This window comes from Salvelinus fontinalis, chromosome 33, assembly GCF_029448725.1.
Source record: "Salvelinus fontinalis isolate EN_2023a chromosome 33, ASM2944872v1, whole genome shotgun sequence".
NCBI lineage: Eukaryota > Metazoa > Chordata > Actinopteri > Salmoniformes > Salmonidae > Salvelinus > Salvelinus fontinalis.
The window spans coordinates 25,995,222-26,015,920 of record NC_074697.1 but is presented as its reverse complement, the minus strand read 5'-3'; the positions used below and the strand labels follow the sequence as shown (position 1 = coordinate 26,015,920).

The 20,699-nt window shown below is 46.5% G+C and overlaps 1 protein-coding gene across 3 annotated transcripts in view; it reads left to right on the top strand.

The window, feature by feature from the left end:
* Window positions 1-20,699, top strand: part of LOC129831878 (protein c-ets-1-B) — a 43,676-nt gene that overhangs the window by 14,100 nt on the left and 8,877 nt on the right. For all 3 annotated transcript variants that reach the window (XM_055895423.1, XM_055895422.1, XM_055895424.1), the window contains 5 exons: window positions 15,609-15,728; window positions 16,420-16,620; window positions 17,155-17,232; window positions 17,405-17,650; window positions 19,023-19,283. In XM_055895423.1, coding sequence (XP_055751398.1) covers window positions 15,609-15,728; window positions 16,420-16,620; window positions 17,155-17,232; window positions 17,405-17,650; window positions 19,023-19,283 — 906 coding nt within the window. The remainder of the gene's footprint in view (window positions 1-15,608; window positions 15,729-16,419; window positions 16,621-17,154; window positions 17,233-17,404; window positions 17,651-19,022; window positions 19,284-20,699) is intronic.

Genomic DNA, 20,699 nt, shown 5'->3' with positions numbered 1-20,699 from the left:
CTCGGTTCTTTTACACAGAGAATCAGGCTGATTTCACTCTTTCTTTCTTCATTGATAGGGCTGACTGGGCTTTAGTAGCTAACATCAGGCTAATAATAAGACAAGTTTTTAGCTTCAGAAGTGTGCCAGCTGTTAAGGTGGCAAAGGCTTGAGACGTCATGGAAACATAATACATACTGTAACCCGATACGCTGAAAAAAAGGAAGAACGTGTAATGACTCCTTGAGGTGAAGCACTGGTGATGTGTTCACCACTTTAATTCAGATTACACCTGCAGAAGGTGCACACACGCACACACACACACACACACGCACACACACACACACACACACACGCACACACACACACACACACACACACACACACACACACACACACACACACACACACACACACACACACACACACACACACACACACACACACACACACACACACACACACACACACACACACACACACACACACACACAGGAATGGTAACACACTCATATAAAAAAGTTGCTGACAGCTGCAGTGGGGTTGCCAAAACATACTGCTATCTTGCAAAGCCATTTCGCAATGCTAGCTCCCTCTTCCTCTACCGACCATGTGTGCTGGGGTCAGGCTGTAGCTGCCAAGACTCTCTACATCAGACATACACATTCCGTCTACTCCTTCCCAGTTTCCATGTAGCTAGCTTCTCTCACTGCAAATAGGACAGTAGACCAGTGGCCCACTGATGAACTGAACCCTTCCTGCTCCTTCTGATCCAAAGAGGAAATTGCAATGTTCCTCGGTGGCTGGTTTATACTACAACAGCCCTTTGTCTGTGAATGGTGGAAAGGGTTAAGTGAGCTATAGAGTGATGATACTTAGGCAGAGGATTTGGTTAGTAACATTTACACTAAGATACAGGTATAACTTTTTTCTGTCTCTTTTTCTCTCTATGCGCACATGCACGCATGCGCAGAAACACACACACACACACACACACACACACACACACACACACACACACACACACACACACACACACACACACACACACACACACACACACACACACACACACACACACACACACACACACACACACACACACACACACACACACACAGAGCAAGACAATAGGATTAAGTGGTTGGAGTACATCTCATTGTCTTGTTTATTTTTCTATCTTTGTGAAGGTGCAGTGAGTGTCAGTTTACTGAAGCTTTTTTCACTCTATCCCACTGAGGTAATTCTTTTTAAGTGCCTACAGGCTGTGGTGGAGGTTAGGGGTGATCCAAAACAAAGCTGTTTATATTCCACAAAGCAGGTTCCCGAGTTACAGTAGTGGTACTGACATAGTAGATCCTTCATTCCTTCATTCCCACACACAGTAGTGCCAATGATATATTGGGAAATACAAGTTTTCCACATGCAAGTGAACAGTTGGCAATAAAGTGCTCCAATATTGAATTAGATATGTACTGTAAGCCCAGTATAACGTTGAGCATGGTGCAGGAGCTGATTACCCCATTTATCAAGTAGCCATAACAGAACTAGAAAGCTATGGAGTGGAGCTGCCAAGGCTTAGATAAGTCCGATTTCTTCTCAAGATGGAGGGTGTCGGTTTGCAATATAACGGCCTCTTTTTCTGATTTCAAAAGAATGTAGCTTATGGCTTCTTTACAGTACTGTATATACACTACTCCTACCATCCTGTATCCTGTATAAGAACATGTGCTGTCCTGTACTGACTGAGTCCTCCCTGCACGGTCTATGATCCCGCTCTCTCTGTTCGTCAGGTCTGCAGGTCAGGGTTAATTGACTGAGAGGAATGTGTGCGGCAGGCAGGACTGCTCGGTCACAGTCTCCCTTTTATCTGATTAAGACGCTGCTTGTCTTAACTGGCCCGCAGCACTACCAGGCCGGACGGCTGCACTCAGAACCCCTTATGCTACCACACACCCTAGCCACACACAGCCAGCCAGGGCTCTCAACGGGCCAGGAGCCAGAGGCTCGACCCATCTCTCCCCGGGTGGGTGCCTGTTGGCATGGTGAGGTGTGTTTTCCTCCTGGGCATGGTGGCTTGAATAAGCGTGTGTCGGCTGAGGGCTGGTTTGACGTTTTCAGCGCTCCTTCAGTAGTGGGGTATAAAATGCAAAATGTGCCCGTGTTTGATCCCGCCTGGCCACTTGGCAGCTGTGCAAACAGCGGTGGGGCGATTCAGCCTCCTCTGATGTGGGCTGCTGCTTCTGGACCCAACAGAACAAACATGTTTGCTCAGGTCCATTTCACTTTGCTGAGTCAAGTAATGGCCAACCAGGATGTTAGATCAAGAGCACTTTTCGGTGCCTGGTATTTGGTGCTGTGCCCATAGTAATTAGACAGTGTTTACCTTAACAATGTATCCATGATGCCAGGCTGCCGTTGTGCCCAGTGGGCATTGGATGCCCAGTCTCCTGAATGGGCCACAGTCTAATTTTATGCAGAGCAGACGTTGGTAGAATGGTTGTCTATGAGGAGAAGTACTTTACTACTGGCCACAATGACACAGTGTCTCTGCTGTCAATGGGCTGTGATGTCACCCTATAATATCATTAAATGGGTATCTTCTCCTCCCTCCTCATCCTTCATTCATTCATCTCTTTGACCGTGGTCTTCCCCTGTTAATCTGTGAAATGTTATTGTGAATGGGCAATATCGGGATGACTGCACGCATTAATTTAGCCTTTTAGAGTTTAGTCATATACAATAGGTGTGCTACCTTGTGATACATCAGTGTACTAAATAGTAAGCATATGTGGAGAGAGAGGGAGCAAGAAAGGCATTTGAAGGTGTGACATACTGTAAGATGTGCTGAAGCATAGGTATGTGTGGAATCATGTTGAAAAATGTAATTTGGTAGTATAATGGTATGTGAACTTCTTGAAAGATCATTTCTTTTGACCGTGTCAGAAACATCAGAGAAGATTAATCTCTTGGAGTGTAGCCTTCACCAATAAGTCTTCTCGAGACAGCAACCAAAACAAAGAAACATCATGTCCCTGAGTTTTACATCCTCCCCCCTCTCATTCCTCCTCTCCTCCTCTCCCTCTCTCCCTCCTCTTTCCCATCCTCTCTGTGGGCCACATGAGCATCTCTCAGTCTAACGTCACCTCAGGCCTTGATGTGGCGTCGGCTTGTCTCATCCCAGCCGTCTGTCAGTCTCTGCTAATCACTGAGTCACAGCACCAGCCGCACCACCGCATGCCACTGGCTGCCTCCTGCCGCCACAGGCCCTTCCTCTCCCCATTACTCCACATTACTGGACTGACTGGGAGAGCTGACTGGGAACTGACTAGTGGGGTCCACGCTGCCTCACCAAACCATGGCCAACCATCTCCCACGCATCCCACCATTCCCTGTGCATGGCACTACATGTATTTCTGTCCCCATATTGCTGTTTTACAGTTCCTCATCAGGAGGTTGTTTGCCCAGAGTAAGAATACCTTGCCTGGTATACACATCAATCTGGTGTCCTCCGAGGCCAGCCCGGTCTTTTGTTTACGGCCAGCGGCCCAGATTTTCCTCTTTCCTTTTTGTATGCATTTTCTGTTTTCTGCAGACCACCTGTTTTTGGAGTCAGCATGAGTGCTGCTTTTGTAATCAGGCTAGTAGTGAACGTCCCATGAGCCACAGCCTGCGCTTTAATGTCTGTCAACCCTACTATATCAGAGGGGTATTGACAAGCAGTTCTCCTCTACTTAGCAAGGAACAATAAGGAAAGCTGTGGCGGAGGAGGAGAGTTCTATGATGTAGGTGAGGCTCTGTGGCACTCTCATGTCGAGTCGGGTCTCAGTGACGCAGGCACAGTCAAATCGGAGGCGCATGTGCCCTTACCTTGCCCTGCTCTGGACCCCAAGGAGGGGAGGTTGGGGCCAGGGCTCAGGCTGTGGTTGGTTGGGAGTTGGGTGTTTGGAACAGCTGGATGCCTTAGCTTGGCCTGGGTCCTTCTCTCTCTTTCTTCATATCTGCATATTTGGGATGGAGTGAGTGGCCTGGCCTGGCAATCTCCAGACTGTGTGTTGCTAACGACAATTACTGTGGGCATCTGGAGGAGGCCCAAGGGTCCGTCCTAATGAGAACTTGACAGCGTTCACTTCCATCACTACAGAGCTGCTGGGACACAGTCCACTGGCAGTTTCTCATAAAACCACATGAAGAGGTCTCTCTACGTGCTCCTATCCTCAGCCCTCAGAGCTCAGACTCCAGTGTGTTTTTTTGGGGAACTTCTTAGGAAGAAATGACAAATAGTGAGTAAATGATGACATTTATTTAGATAGACTGATTGCTTGCATTATGTTTACTCACGTCAAGAGGAACACAATGTTAAGTTCAGTCATTCGTTGACGGTGTGAGTCACATCTACTCAATGTTTTGGAGGAGTCTGTGTGTGTGAGTGTTTGCACGCTCGCGTGCATGTGTTCCATGAGTTGCTGTTATCCATCTGTTACACATCATGATCAGCACACACACAGCTATCTCATTTTGTCTGAAGTGTTGCATTGCGTCAAAAACACCTACATTGAGATAAAGAGGTGAAAAGTAAGTAGATGTTTGATATGTTTTACCAATATACGATTGTTTTCCTCTCACTCAAACATCAATTTCAACTCTAAAACATCACTGTTCCATTGAAAATAGAGATTAATTCATCTATTTGAACTCCAACCATTTTCTAAGGGGCCACAGTCATTCTCTGACTCATTAGAGGCACACAAGAACGCTGTGGGAAGCACATTAGTGATTGTAAAACACAAGAGGAATGTATGGCACGCAACATGAAAACAATGTGGTCTGGAGGGAATTTATTTATCCACTATCCATCTGTCGCCCATGCTTTAGAATGAGCAGAGCACATTGAGCTGTATGATCTAGAACTGTATCCATATAGTATTTGTGTGCGTAGAGTGTCACAAACAGAACTGTGGAATTAATTAATATTCTGTTAATATGACGGATTCCCTCTACTTTCAGGCGGTAACGCTTCCCGCCACATTTCAGAACAGTGTCAGGACACTGTAGTCACGGAATGTTGCAGTTTGGGCTGAAAACGGGACAGGCATGGTGGGTTTGTTAGAAGAATCTAAGCGAGCGAGTAAACTGTTTGTCAGATATGTCGTGTGTTTGATTTAATGCCTAAACAGTTCCCTCAGAGCATCCCCTGTGTGTTTACAGCAGGGCTGGGGCCAGGGAAAGCTGCTACATGCCGCTAAGCTCACACCACCTGCTCTGCTCTCTGGCATGGTAGTCTAACAGATAGCCAGAGCCCTGCTAACTCACAAAGAACATGGAACAGCCTTTTCCTGCTTTTTCCCATGTTTTTTGTCTTGGGTAGATTGAAGTGTTCTGAAATATGCTGTAGGCGTTTTTCATAGGGAGCTGGGGCATTGCACAATGTGTATGTATTTTTGCAGAGTGAGACATTTTGCAACCCAGTCGTCACTTCTACTTTGAAGACGCATAAAACCATCTGCTCTTTCTCTATGATTGAAGTATTGAGTGTATGATCGTGCGTAGTAAGACATGTAGGCGGCTGGCGTGGATGGTGAGCATGAGCCATTAGTAAGAGCTTTGTCTCTGTTTTCCCCTCTGCAGTAAGCAGGGAATTTCCACCAGCTTTCAAGAGAAATACTTAGCATCCACCAGGCATAGCCTTGGATCAATTGAAAAAGGCAGTTAATGTCATCACACATGAACTGAGACTGGTAAACAATATGGACGAGTTAATGTACTTACTATACATCAGAGCTAGAATTTCAAACATAGAGAAGAGAGAGAAATAAAGAAGAGAAGCTGTGGGGGCATTAGTCTCTTTTAGCCTCAGAGCCTGGAGAGCTGTGTGTTTTGTATTGGAAAGAGAGACATACTGTAGTTATAGGTCTGGTCAACAGTAGTAATAGTTACAGGTCTGGTCAACAGTAGTAGTAGTTACAGGTCTGGTCAACAGTAATAGTAGTTACAGGTCTGGTCAACAGTAGTAGCAGTTACGGGTCTGGTCAACAGTAGTAGCAGTTACGGGTCTGGTCAACAGTAGTAGTAGTTACAGGTCTGGTCAACAGTAGTAATAGTTACAGGTCTGGTCAACAGTAGTAGTAGTTACAGGTCTGGTCAACAGTAGTAGTAGTTACAGGTCTGGTCAACAGTAGTAGTAGTTACAGGTCTGGTCAACAGTAGTAGTAGTTACAGGTCTGGTCAACAGTAGTAGTAGTTACAGGTCTGGTCAACAGTAGTAGTAGTTACAGGTCTGGTCAACAGTAGTAGTAGTTACAGGTCTGGTCAACAGTAGTAGTAGTTACGGGTCTGGTCAACAGTAGTAATAGTTACAGGTCTGGTCAACAGTAGTAATAGTTACAGGTCTGGTCAACAGTAGTAGTAGTTACAGGTCTGGTCAACAGTAGTAGTAGTTACAGGTCTGGTCAACAGTAGTAGTAGTTACAGGTCTGGTCAACAGTAGTAATAGTTACAGGTCTGGTCAACAGTAGTAATAGTTACAGGTCTGGTCAACAGTAGTAGTAGTTACAGGTCTGGTCAACAGTAGTAGTAGTTATAGGTCTGGTCAACAGTAATAGTAGTTACAGGTCTGGTCAACAGTAGTAATAGATACAGGTCTGGTCAACAGTAGTAGTAGTTACAGGTCTGGTCAACAGTAGTAGTAGTTACAGGTCTGGTCAACAGTAGTAGTAGTTACAGGTCTGGTCAACAGTAGTAATAGTTATAGGTCTGGTCAACAGTAATAGTAGTTACAGGTCTGGTCAACAGTAGTAATAGATACAGGTCTGGTCAACAGTAGTAGTAGTTACAGGTCTGGTCAACAGTAGTAGTAGTTACAGGTCTGGTCAACAGTAATAGTAGTTACAGGTCTGGTCAACAGTAGTAGTAGTTACAGGTCTGGTCAACAGTAGTAATAGTTACAGGTCTGGTCAACAGTAGTAGTAGTTACAGGTCTGGTCAACAGTAGTAGTAGTTACAGGTCTGGTCAACAGTAGTAGTAGTTACAGGTCTGGTCAACAGTAGTAGTAGTTACAGGTCTGGTCAACAGTAGTAGTAGTTACAGGTCTGGTCAACAGTAGTAGTAGTTACAGGTCTGGTCAACAGTAGTAATAGTTACAGGTCTGGTCAACAGTAGTAATAGTTACAGGTCTGGTCAACAGTAGTAATAGTTAGAGGTCTGGTCAACAGTAGTAGTAGTTACAGGTCTGGTCAACAGTAGTAATAGTTACAGGTCTGGTCAACAGTAATAGTAGTTACAGGTCTGGTCAACAGTAGTAATAGTTAGAGGTCTGGTCAACAGTAGTAGTAGTTACAGGTCTGCTCAACAGTAATAGTAGTTACAGGTCTGGTCAACAGTAATAGTAGTTACGGGTCTGGTCAACAGTAGTAGTAGTTATAGGTCTGGTCAACAGTAGTAATAGTTACAGGTCTGGTCAACAGTAGTAGTAGTTACAGGTCTGGTCAACAGTAGTAGTAGTTACAGGTCTGGTCAACAGTAGTAGTAGTTACAGGTCTGGTCAACAGTAATAGTAGTTACAGGTCTGGTCAACAGTAGTAGTAGTTACAGGTCTGGTCAACAGTAGTAATAGTTACAGGTCTGGTCAACAGTAGTAGTAGTTACAGGTCTGGTCAACAGTAGTAGTAGTTATAGGTCTGGTCAACAGTAGTAGTAGTTACAGGTCTGGTCAACAGTAGTAGTAGTTACAGGTCTGGTCAACAGTAGTAGTAGTTACAGGTCTGGTCAACAGTAGTAGTAGTTACAGGTCTGGTCAACAGTAGTAGTAGTTACAGGTCTGGTCAACAGTAGTAATAGTTAGAGGTCTGGTCAACAGTAGTAGTAGTTACAGGTCTGGTCAACAGTAGTAGTAGTTACAGGTCTGGTCAACAGTAGTAGTAGTTACAGGTCTGGCCAACAGTAGTAATAGTTACAGGTCTGGTCAACAGTAGTAGTAGTTACAGGTCTGGTCAACAGTAGTAGTAGTTACAGGTCTGGTCAACAGTAGTAGTAGTTACAGGTCTGGTCAACAGTAGTAGTAGTTACAGGTCTGGTCAACAGTAATAGTAGTTACAGGTCTGGTCAACAGTAATAGTAGTTACAGGTCTGGTCAACAGTAATAGTAGTTACAGGTCTGGTCAACAGTAGTAGTAGTTACAGGTCTGGTCAACAGTAGTAATAGTTACAGGTCTGGTCAACAGTAGTAGTAGTTACAGGTCTGGTCAACAGTAGTAGTAGTTACAGGTCTGGTCAACAGTAGTAGTAGTTATAGGTCTGGTCAACAGTAATAGTAGTTACAGGTCTGGTCAACAGTAATAGTAGTTACAGGTCTGGTCAACAGTAATAGTAGTTACAGGTCTGGTCAACAGTAATAGTAGTTACAGGTCTGGTCAACAGTAGTAGTAGTTACAGGTCTGGTCAACAGTAGTAGTAGTTACAGGTCTGGTCAAAAGTAGTAGTAGTTATAGGTCTGGTCAACAGTAGTAGTAGTTACAGGTCTGGTCAACAGAATTAGTAGTTACAGGTCTGGTCAACAGTAGTAGTAGTTACAGGTCTGGTCAACAGTGGTAATAGTTACAGGTCTGGTCAACAGTAGTAGTAGTTACAGGTCTGGTCAACAGTAGTAGTAGTTACAGGTCTGGTCAACAGTAGTAGTAGTTATAGGTCTGGTCAACAGTAATAGTAGTTACAGGTCTGGTCAACAGTAGTAGTAGTTACAGATCTGGTCAACAGTAGTAATAGATACAGGTCTGGTCAACAGTAGTAATAGTTACAGGTCCGGAGGCTGAGCACCACATGCTTGTGAAGGGAGTGGGCGCCCAGCAGACAGCGGTGGAGCCCTAAGAATAGCTGCAGTGTTCCAACAAGGAGGGATGGATGGATGGTGGGATAGCCCCAGCCTGTGACCTCAGAGCAGCGCCTGGACTGGCCCATGGTCGGCCCTGATGTAACGCAACTGCTCTGCCTGCCCGGCAGCTTCCTCTAGCGAGTGCCGAGCGGCCTCTTCTATTACTGTCTCTGTCCCTCACATGGGAATCCAAATAGAACAAGCAGTCCTCTCAGGACATAGACTACCCTCTGAACCCCCCCACCACTTCATTCCCCTGCTGAATGGTCTCTCTTTATGTCAGCAGGGTTTATGACACTTCGCTCCCAGACTGGGACTGATAGGAATCCCCATCAAAGCTCTATCAGATAGCGGTGTCACCTCTGGACATTGGGTCCCTGAGTGAGTTGGACCCCCTGGTGGTACCCACCACGCTGCCTAATAACCTATAAAGCCGTGGAGGGATATTTTCCATAAAGGGGTTAACCGGGGTTGGCCCTGAAATGACCGACTCGCTCAACCCACCACTCACCTCTCTCTTTCTTTCTAGGAAGTGACACCTTAGCCTCAGGAAGTGGACCCTCTCGCATACTGAAATGCAGCCTTACAGTGCTGCAGAGAGAGAAAGAGAGGTGTATTGTCAGCCACGGATGTTATTCTCACATCGGACTGAAATAAATCAGCCCTTTATGGCTTTAAAAGCATTTCACTGCTGAAATATTTGACAGTCCACTGAATAGCCCTATAGACATTCTCCCCACTTTGATCGCACACCCACTGTCTTTCTCTCTCACACACACAGTGACAGACCTAAATGGACACACACACATTCATACACACTCAGTCTAGGACTATTTATAGCCACATGATAGCACAGTGTCTCTTTCTCCCATTGTGTGGGTGGAAGTTGCCTGCTCCATGCATATCGAGGCAGCGTCGTAGCAGGGGGTTTATGAATGAACGCATCAGTCTCAGCCAGAGACAGCATCGTAGCAGGGTGTTTATGAATGAACGCATCAGTCTCAGCCAGAGACAGCATCGTAGCAGGGGGTTTATGAATGAAGGCAGCAGTCTCAGCCAGAGACAGCATCGTAGCAGGGTGTTTATGAAGGAACGCAGCAGTCTCAGCCAGAGACAGCATCGTAGCAGGGTGTTTATGAAGGAACGCAGCAGTCTCAGCCAGAGACAGCATCGTAGCAGGGTGTTTATGAAGGAACGCAGCAGTCTCAGCCAGAGACAGCATCGTAGCAGGGTGTTTATGAAGGAACGCAGCAGTCTCAGCCAGACAGCATCGTAGCAGGGTGTTTATGAAGGAACGCAGCAGTCTCAGCCAGAGACAGCATCGTAGCAGGGTGTTTATGAAGGAACGCAGCAGTCTCAGCCAGAGACAGCGTCGTAGCAGGGTGTTTATGAAGGAACGCAGCAGTCTCAGCCAGAGACAGCATCGTAGCAGGGTGTTTATGAAGGAACGCAGCAGTCTCAGCCAGAGACAGCATCGTAGCAGGGTGTTTATGAAGGAACGCAGCAGTCTCAGCCAGAGACAGCGTCGTAGCAGGGTGTTTATGAAGGAACGCAGCAGTCTCAGCCAGAGACAGCATCGTAGCAGGGTGTTTATGAAGGAACGCAGCAGTCTCAGCCAGAGACAGCATCGTAGCAGGGTGTTTATGAAGGAACGCAGCAGTCTCAGCCAGAGACAGCATCGTAGCAGGGTGTTTATGAATGAACGCATCAGTCTCAGCCAGAGACAGCATCGTAGCAGGGGGTTTATGAATGAAGGCAGCAGTCTCAGCCAGAGACAGCATCGTAGCAGGGTGTTTATGAAGGAACGCAGCAGTCTCAGCCAGAGACAGCATCGTAGCAGGGTGTTTATGAAGGAACGCAGCAGTCTCAGCCAGAGACAGCATCGTAGCAGGGTGTTTATGAAGGAACGCAGCAGTCTCAGCCAGAGACAGCATCGTAGCAGGGTGTTTATGAATGAACGCATCAGTCTCAGCCAGAGACAGCATCGTAGCAGGGGGTTTATGAATGAAGGCAGCAGTCTCAGCCAGAGACAGCATCGTAGCAGGGTGTTTATGAAGGAACGCAGCAGTCTCAGCCAGAGACAGTATCGTAGCAGGGTGTTTATGAAGGAACGCAGCAGTCTCAGCCAGAGACAGCATCGTAGCAGGGTGTTTATGAAGGAACGCAGCAGTCTCAGCCAGAGACAGCATCGTAGCAGGGGGTTTATGAAGGAACGCAGCAGTCTCAGCCAGAGACAGCGTCGTAGCAGGGTGTTTATGAATGAACACACCAGTCTCAGCCAGAGACAGCGTCGTAGCAGGGTGTTTATGAATGAACGCAGCAGTCTCAGCCAGAGACAGCATCGTAGCAGGGTGTTTATGAAGGAACACAGCAGTCTCAGCCAGACAGCATCGTAGCAGGGTGTTTATGAAGGAACGCAGCAGTCTCAGCCAGAGACAGCATCGTAGCAGGGTGTTTATGAAGGAACGCAGCAGTCTCAGCCAGAGACAGCATCGTAGCAGGGTGTTTATGAATGAACACAGCAGTCTCAGCCAGAGGCAACGTTGTAGCAGGGAGTTTATGAATGAACACAGCAGTCTCAGCCAGAGACAGCGTCGTAGCAGGGTGTTTATGAAGGAACGCAGCAGTCTCAGCCAGAGACAGCATCGTAGCAGGGTGTTTATGAAGGAACGCAGCAGTCTCAGCCAGAGACAGCATCGTAGCAGGGGGTTTATGAAGGAACGCAGCAGTCTCAGCCAGAGACAGCGTCGTAGCAGGGTGTTTATGAATGAACACACCAGTCTCAGCCAGAGACAGCGTCGTAGCAGGGTGTTTATGAATGAACACACCAGTCTCAGCCAGAGACAGCGTCGTAGCAGGGTGTTTATGAATGAACACAGCAGTCTCAGCCAGAGGCAACGTTGTAGCAGGGAGTTTATGAATGAACACAGCAGTCTCAGCCAGAGGCAGGGAGGAGAGGCAGGGAGGAGAGGCAGGGAGGAGAGGCAGGGAGGAGAGGCAGGGAGGAGAGGCAGGGAGGAGAGGCAGGGAGGAGAGGCAGGGAGGAGGCACCGTTCCAGACACTGAGAGTGTGTGAGAGCAGAGGGAGCACTTTGAGGCCTGTGATCAACTCACATTACAGCTCAATGACTCATCCTTCCAGTCTCCCTCCACTCCACTCCCCTCACCCACCCTACCCCACCCGCCTTGGTCTGCCGCACCCCAGCCCCACCACGGTTCCTTAGGGCCATGGCCCTGGCCACAAAATCCCAATTTCACGCCCTCGCTCCGGCGCACAGGCGAAGAAGGCTGCTAATTTGGTTCACTTGTGCCTCCCTCCTCCTCCTGTTCCCGACTGCTAACAGACCTGGCGGCCAGAGGTGTGGACTGGAACCTTTTGTCTGCAGGGAAGGTTAGGAGTGGGGGAAGGGAGATGGTTAGTACGGCACGCACAGCATCCATTCAGTAGGTGTCTCTCGGGACAGATATCATAGTGGCACTCCGCACATCAAGCACTCACTGACATTACTCACAGGATGACACCAGAGCAGTGGCTGTCAATATATTTTACAGTATATCTACAGCACATCTCTCTCCCAATGTCTGTCAATGATTATATAGTCCCATTTTACATACCACTTCTAATTAAAATTGGAATGATCCGTATGTTCTCTTAATTGGCAGGCAATAAAACTATTTACCACAAGCCACATGCAGACACGGTCCTCCCTTCCTCCACTCTGTAATCTAAGTTGTGGGTGTCATAGATCACCAACCTTACCCTTCTTCTGTCATAATCACACCCCATATTAAACCCAATCACACTGTCAGTCCACTAAATGGATGGGTCTTATCCTATGATAGACTACCACTCTGTGTTAGAGGTGGCTAGCGGATGCTTATTAACGCTCAGTGATAGTGACCTGCTCTGCCCAGCCTGCCATAATGGGACTCTCAGGCATTGAAACTATATCAGGACCTCATATTTTAGCAGAGACTCTAGACCCAAGCCTGCCTCCCTAGTTAATGGATGGACAGTACATTAGCTATCTTACAGAGAACTGCATAGGCTGTTTAGAGAGGGAGTGAGCACCATTCTCAGTATACTGTATGAAATGTAATCATTTGTAATGTGTAAAACAGAATCATATTCAGTTCAGACTATAGGAGCTTCATGCACCAGGAAATATCATGTTCAAGTTAAAACATGAATGTTATGCAGTACATTGGTTAAGTACAGACACACACACATTGGTTAAGTACAGACATACACACATTGGTTAAGTACAGACACACGCACATTGGTTAAGTACAGACACACGCACATTGGTTAAGTACAGACACACGCACATTGGTTAAGTACAGACACACGCACATTGGTTAAGTACAGACACACGCACATTGGTTAAGTACAGACACACACACATTGGTTAAGTACAGACACACGCACATTGGTTAAGTACAGACACTCGCACATTGGTTAAGTACAGACACTCGCACATTGGTTAAGTACAGACCCTCGCACATTGGTTAAGTACAGACCCTCGCACATTGGTTAAGTACAGACCCTCGCACATTGGTTAAGTACAGACCCTCGCACATTGGTTAAGTACAGACCCTCGCACATTGGTTAAGTACAGACACACGCACATTGGTTAAGTACAGACCCTCGCACATTGGTTAAGTACAGACCCTCGCACATTGGTTAAGTACAGACACACGCACATTGGTTAAGTACAGACACACGCACATTGGTTAAGTACAGACCCTCGCACATTGGTTAAGTACAGACCCTCGCACATTGGTTAAGTACAGACCCTCGCACATTGGTTAAGTACAGACCCTCGCACATTGGTTAAGTACAGACACACGCACATTGGTTAAGTCTTAACTAGGACACCTGTCTTTTCTAGGTTTTTTAAACCGCCTGTTTCAGCTGTTTCTGAAGGATCTGAAGCCCCACCTGCTCACCCAGAGGGAGCTATGTGTGTCTTTGAGTTGGTTTGAAAGTGCAGACAAACTCCGCTCGATCCATCTCAAATAAAATGCAACATTCCCTCAGTCTTTGCCTTTGATAGATATCAAAGCCCAGGCACAGTCTGACTCTGAGCATGCTCCATCTCATCTCAGACTGCGACCGCTCTCCGCTTGTGCTATCTAACACTACATAGTTACTCAACAACCAGCCGCCTTGGTGAAGACGGTCAAGTTGACCGTGCAGTCAGGGACATGGTGTACGCTATACAGTCAGGTCTCGTTTTATTTTAATTTCAGAATGCTTTCAGAATCGGAGCCTGTTTTGCTGCGTGATGTCGAGGGCCTTGTCTGACAAAAGCCTCTACAGTCTTTTGCAAAATGATACTAAAATAGCTTGATACTATAGAAATTTGTAACCTAGCCAACAGAGTGGATACTCTAATATGCAGTATAATCAGGTCTTCCAAATGGAGAGAGAGGGAGCATGGAGGCCTAATCCAATCACACACCGTTAGTGTTACGGTTCGCCTCCATTTGGGCACTCTGCATAATGTGGCCTGTCAGCTTCCAGCAGTTAAACAGAGAGAGAGCCTTGGGTTCCATTCAGGCAGTGTTGGGTTACAGTTCCACAGCCCAACGAGGAGAGATAGCTGTTGTGCATTTCATATGAAGTCGGGAACATTGACGAGCGTTGAAAACACGCATGAACTGCACATCGCCAAGGCCTCCCCTTCGCTGGGCTGGCAGATCAAACCAGGGCAGAGATGCCAGAACATCTGTGGCGTTGAGAGACAGCAGAGTGGTGACAAAACATCTCCAATCTCCCTCCGGGCCTGCTTGTGATCTGGTAGTTTACCTCACACGGCGAGGGGTGATAGAGACAGAGTGACATACAGCCGTGGTAGTCATTTATGCCTTTCTTTGTTATGAAATGCGGTGTGGGGATTTCTATATTTATTCACAGTAGATTGTCTGTCTCTCTGTCTGTCTCTCTGTCTGTGTTTGTCTCTCTCTCTCTCTTTTCATGTCTTTGTTTTTTCAGACTGTTGCCATCTTGATCCGAGTAGAGTTTTAGCACTCTAGTCTAGCTCTCCTGCCCTGGGGGCTTTCCCTCTCCCCCTCCCTCCATCCACCCCTCTGTAATCTGGTAGAGTTGAATTAGATCAGTGCGAGTCATCGTGCACTGTTTAAAGCCATCAAAGAGTGCTCTGTCTCCTGCTGTGGGCCCACTGGCTGTGAGGAGAGAACAGTGAGCCTGTGTGTCTGGGACCCCAGAGACACCCCTCACCCTTCATACACCCCCTCGACCCCCTCCAGCTTGGCAGGGCTCAGGGTGACATCATCACCTCGTCCCTAACCTCTGACCCTTGCCGTTTGACCACCGTGGTGTCGGGGTGACAGTAGACCCTCTGTGTGTCAAGGGAGGACATAGTTAGGAGGTCACAGTGGCCACTGATAGGTATTAGCCCCACCTTGTGAGTCCCACCCAGGGTGTGACCAGGTCAGTGAGAATGGCCTCTGAAAGCCTCTTAAAGCCCTTCTACCTTGTCAATGTGTGAGTCATTCATGTATTATATTGCCAAACAAACAACCCTTCGCTTTGAGGCACTTTGACAACACGGAGAGTGGAAGCTGGAGCATGTATTGTTTGTGGACACACGTATCTGACCAATGTGTTTGCGCCAGCTACCTTATAGTATAATTGATTCTCTCCCAAGTTGATACACTGTCTGTCTGGACAGTGTGTGTGTGTGGCCCTGTGCTCTGTCTCTGACTGCTAGTCTCTCTCTCCTGTGTGACTGACAGATCTGGAGTGTGGAGACGTGCCCCTGCTCACTCCAGGGAGTAAAGAGATGATGTCGCAGGCTCTGAAGGACACGTTCAGCGGCTTCACAAAGGAACAGCAACGACTGGCTATTCCCAAAGGTAAGGCACTTAAACAAGGGATTACTTTCTCTTTTTGTGTCTTTCTCTCTATTTCTCTTTCTCTCCCTCTATTTCTTGTTCTATCTCTCACTTTACATGTATATTTTTAGATTAACCACTGTGGCATGTTTCCCTATACACACTCAAAACCTAAACCCTTCCTCTCAGTATGACTAAAGATAGCTAAGTGGTGACATTATATTCAAAATGACAGATTGAGTGTACTAGTTGTCAGACAGACTGTAGGAATCAGAGAAAGCTGGGGTAGAGAGACATACAAAAATGATTCATTATGGTTCTTCGATTGAGGCATACCGAAGAGCTCATCATTTTCTTAATAGCAGGTCTATATTGGGTTTCCCCAGTCCAGCCCTACCAGGCAGTCTGCAAATAGCTGGGGTTTCACTGACAGTCTATTGTTACTGTCACCACGTATCTGCACCACTCCTCCTCTTACCTCTAATAGCAGCAGCAGGTCTAAAATCATGACCCACTGAAACTGCTAATGAAAATGAATGTGCTAGAGAAATGGCTCTGTGGCCTGATAATACCTCATCTCCATTCTAGTTCAGGGGAGTGTAGATTAAACCAGAGGAGTGGACTGGAGGTGTTTTGTGACCATGTATATGACTGTGACCTCAGGTAGCTCTTCAGTGACATGTCCCTCCCTCTCCCCCCATGTCCTTCTCAGACCCCAGGCAGTGGACAGAGAGCCACGTGGGAGAGTGGCTGACGTGGACGGTGAACGAGTTCAGCCTGAAGAGTGTGGACTTCCACAAGTTTTGTATGAACGGGGCCAGTCTGTGTGCTTTGGGGAAGGAACGCTTCCTCGATCTAGCTCCTGACTTTGTGGGCGACATTCTCTGGGAACATCTAGAGATGCTTCAGAAAGGTAGGCCCAGGCTATGGCATGATTGTACTACAGTAACCATAATGCTCCGTACAACATATCAATCAGTGTTGGGCTCAATTCGAATTGAAGTAATTTAATATTCAGAAATGTAAAAACTTTTTATATAAATACTTTTCAGTTTATTGAGAAGTAATTAAAAAAAGAAATGCCTTTGATATATTATTAAATTGTGATTTCGCTTTACTTCCTGAATTGACTACCTTCAATGAAAAATTGAGCCCAACCCTGGTATCAATCACAAGCCTCAGAAATGCTTACTGTTCCGGTCACATTAGCTGTAGTGTGTATTGAAGCACAGCATTGTCTATCTTTGTGCAAAACGATTTCAAGTGTTAGCGCTGTTAGCATTTACATGGTAATCTGAGATGAAGAGGAAGACCTCCCGTTCCTCCTGGTCATTAATATTTAATCAGCTAGGCCCAACCATACTGCATGCAGTGTGTTTATGGCTATTATAGGATACATGAAATCAATGACGGGGTCAGTGACAGTTGATATCTATTTTTCATGAAGAAGACACAAAGCATTTCCCTGTCAACGGCCTGACCTCTACCTTCCAGGAATCCCACTATACCTCAGACTACTTTGTCAGTAAGTATCACTGAGGGGACTACATCCTATGTACTGTAAGTCTGGATCTAATGCATCAATGGTTTGTTAATCCCTCTCTATCTTTCTCTCCTCCTCCCTTTCTCTCACCCCCCCCCCCCCCCCCCCCCCCCCTCTCTCTCCTCATCCGCCTCCTACTCCTGTGTTTCTCCAGGCTATGGCATTGAACATGCCCAGTGCGTTCCTCCCTCTGAATACTCCGAGCCGGGCTTCATCACAGAGTCCTACCAGACCCTTCACCCAATCAGCTCAGAGGACCTGCTGTCACTCAAGTACGAGAGTGAATACCCCAACGTCATCCTCCGGGACATGCCCCTCAATCCAGTTCAGGGGGACTACTTCTCCGTCAAACAGGAGGTGGTCTCCCCCGACAACATGTGTGTGGGCCGCATCAGCAGAGGTGAGGGGTTACACACAAGATAGTGAAGGAAATGGTTGGAAATCAAGGTTTAGTGTAGTGTGGCTGTTACAGCTGCTGTATTTTAGGTGCCCTATCTCAAAGAGGAACAAGTTAACTTGGGTAATTGGCGCCATTACGTGAGTAGGCCTTTAGTCCATGTCTCAGTTCTGCATAAGACTGAGACTCTGATTCAATCTGATTCAATCCATACAGTATGAATCTATGATAGATATGATTTGTGTGAGTCTTGAGGTCTAGCTAATTGTGTTGGGTTTGTGAACATCACTGTGATCGTGTGATTTTGCTGATGTTCTCCAATCTTGCCCTGCCACATCACTCATGTACCAGGATAGTAGAAAGGAGGCCCTATAGCTGGCTTGTGGATCAAGCAAACTCGCCTCGAGGACAAAATAAATTAATTGTTTGTGTCAGGAGTGAGAAGTGAACAAAGCCACATGGTTCATTAGAGCTGTCTGTCCCTATAGCTTTCATGTAAAACAGCTCAAGCGAGGTAACTTTAAAAAACAACCACATTTTTTTTTCTCTCTCTCAACTTTCTCATCTCTGTTTCTCACATCTCAACCTTGAGGCTGTTCTCAGCAAGGACAGAGAGTGACAGAGTGTCAGAGAGCGTGGGTTTTCTTTCTCAAGAATCGCTCTGTTTACTTTGTCACATGCACATCTGTTTGCTTTCCCACTGATCGTTTGGAGAAGAATTAACAGTGCGGTTTACATTGATACCAATAAAGCTGGGATTTTCTTCTCAAATCCCCCAGCTGAACAAATGAATAGGGGGTATCAGGGATTTTACAGTACACAGGACCAATCCAGTGGACTGACTGGGCATTCGCCTGCAAGGTATGTCCAGGCCTCGTACATAATAAATCCCAGGGTTTTTGGCAGCGCATTGTGCTTTCTCAATGTGGGAAAGTATTTGTGGCACCACCGAAAACCACACGTGGCTTCAATTTGTGCAATTGAAGATTTCAGCATCAGTCGAGGCACTGGATTATCTTTCATTCTTTAATAGCTCTCAGTTGAAATGCTCCTTTTATCTTTGCCAAGGCCAGAAATAGCAATTCAATTTGTATTGATCTTCTTCCAATTAGACAAAACCAAATGCCAGTTGCGTATGCTAAACTGAGTGTGAAATGAAGGGGCCAAGACCATACATTGCGTTATACAGAACAAAGAAGCTCAGTGAGAGTGTAATTTACTGCCAATGTCTAATGTGTATTCCAGCTATAAATATTGTCCTCTGTCAAATCGTAATGTCCCTGCTCAATACGATTTACTTTCAGACAATTATATTATCATTCCCTCTCACACCTTGAGACAATACAACTAACAGCTTCTGCTCTCTGTCTCTCAGGTAAGCTGGGAGGACAGGACTCGTTTGAGAGCATTGAGAGCTTTGAAAGCTGTGACCGTCTGACCCAGTCCTGGAGCAGCCAGTCTTCCTTCAACAGTCTGCAGCGCGTCCCATCCTACGACAACTTTGACTCCGAGGACTACCCCAATGCCCTACACGGACACAAGCCCAAGGGAACCTTCAAGGACTACGTCAGGGAGCGCTCAGACCTCAGCAAGGACAAACCTGTCATCCCCGCCGCAGCACTCGCAGGATACACAGGTCAGACGAAATTAATGAATGAATGATGTCATCAATAAATCCATCAATCAAATGTATTAATAAAGCCCTTTAACATCAGCAGATGTCACAAAGTGCTTATGCCAGAAACCCAGCTTAAAACCCCAAACAGCAAGCAATGCAGATGTAGAAGCACAGTGGCTAGGAAAAACTCCCTAGAAAGGCAGAAACTTAGGAAGAAACCTAGAGAGGAACCAGGCTCTGAGGGGTGGCCAGTCCTCTTTTGGCTGTGCCGGGTTGAGATTATAAGAGTACATGGCCATTGAGGCCAGATTGTTCTTCAAGATTATCAAACGTTTATAGATGACCAGCAGGGTCAAATAATAATCCCAGTTACACCCGGACAGGGCCAACCAGGCAGGATATAACCCCACCCACTTTGCCAAAGCACAGCCCCCATACCACTAGAGGGATATCAACAGACCACCAACATACTACCCTGAGACAAGGCTGAGTATAGCCCACAAAGATCTCCTGCACCGCACAAGCACGTGGGGGAGCAAGACCAGAAGATCACGTCAGTGACACAACCCACTCAAGTCGAGTAGAGCAAAAAAAGCCTGGCACGACGTGACACACATATCCTAGGGACGGCATGGCAGAGCACTAGTAAGCTAGTGACTCAGCCCCCGTAATAGGGTCAGAGGCAGAAAATCCCAGTGGAGAGAGGGGAGCCGGCCAGACAGAGACAGCAAGGGTGGTTCGTCATTCCAGTGCCTTGCCGTTCACCTTCGCACCCCTGGGCCATACTACACTCAATCATAGGACCTACTGAAGAGATGAGTCTTCAGTAAAGACTTAAATGTTGAGACCATTCCATGAAAATTGAGCTCTAAGCTCTGCCTCCAGCTGTTTGCTTCGAAATTCTAGGGACATTAAGGAGGCCTGCGTCTTGTGACCATAACGTACATGTAGGTATGTATGTATGTGTAGCAGGACCAAATCGGAGAGATGGGTATGAGCAAGTCCATGTAATGCTTTGTAGGGTAACAGTAAAACATTGAAATCAGCCCTAGCCTTAACAGGAAGCCTGTGTAGAATGGCTAGCACTGGAATAATATGATACAAATTTTTGTCAAGATTCTAGCAGCCGTATTTAGCACTAACTGAAGTTTATTTATCTCTTTATCCAGGTAGCCAGAGAGTTAGCAACACCTCCGTCTTCGCGCAATGCGCGGGGGATATGGTCAATAGTGTAACCAGGAGGAGGGGCCTCATTTAACAAAGTCAATTCATCAGGCTTGAGCCATGTTTCAGTCAGGCCAATCACACCAAGGTTATGATCAGTGATTAGTTCATTGACTATGACTGCTTTGGAAGTGAGGGATCTAACATTAGGTAACCCTATTTTGAGATGTGAGATATCACAATCTCATTCAATAATGACAGGCATGGAGT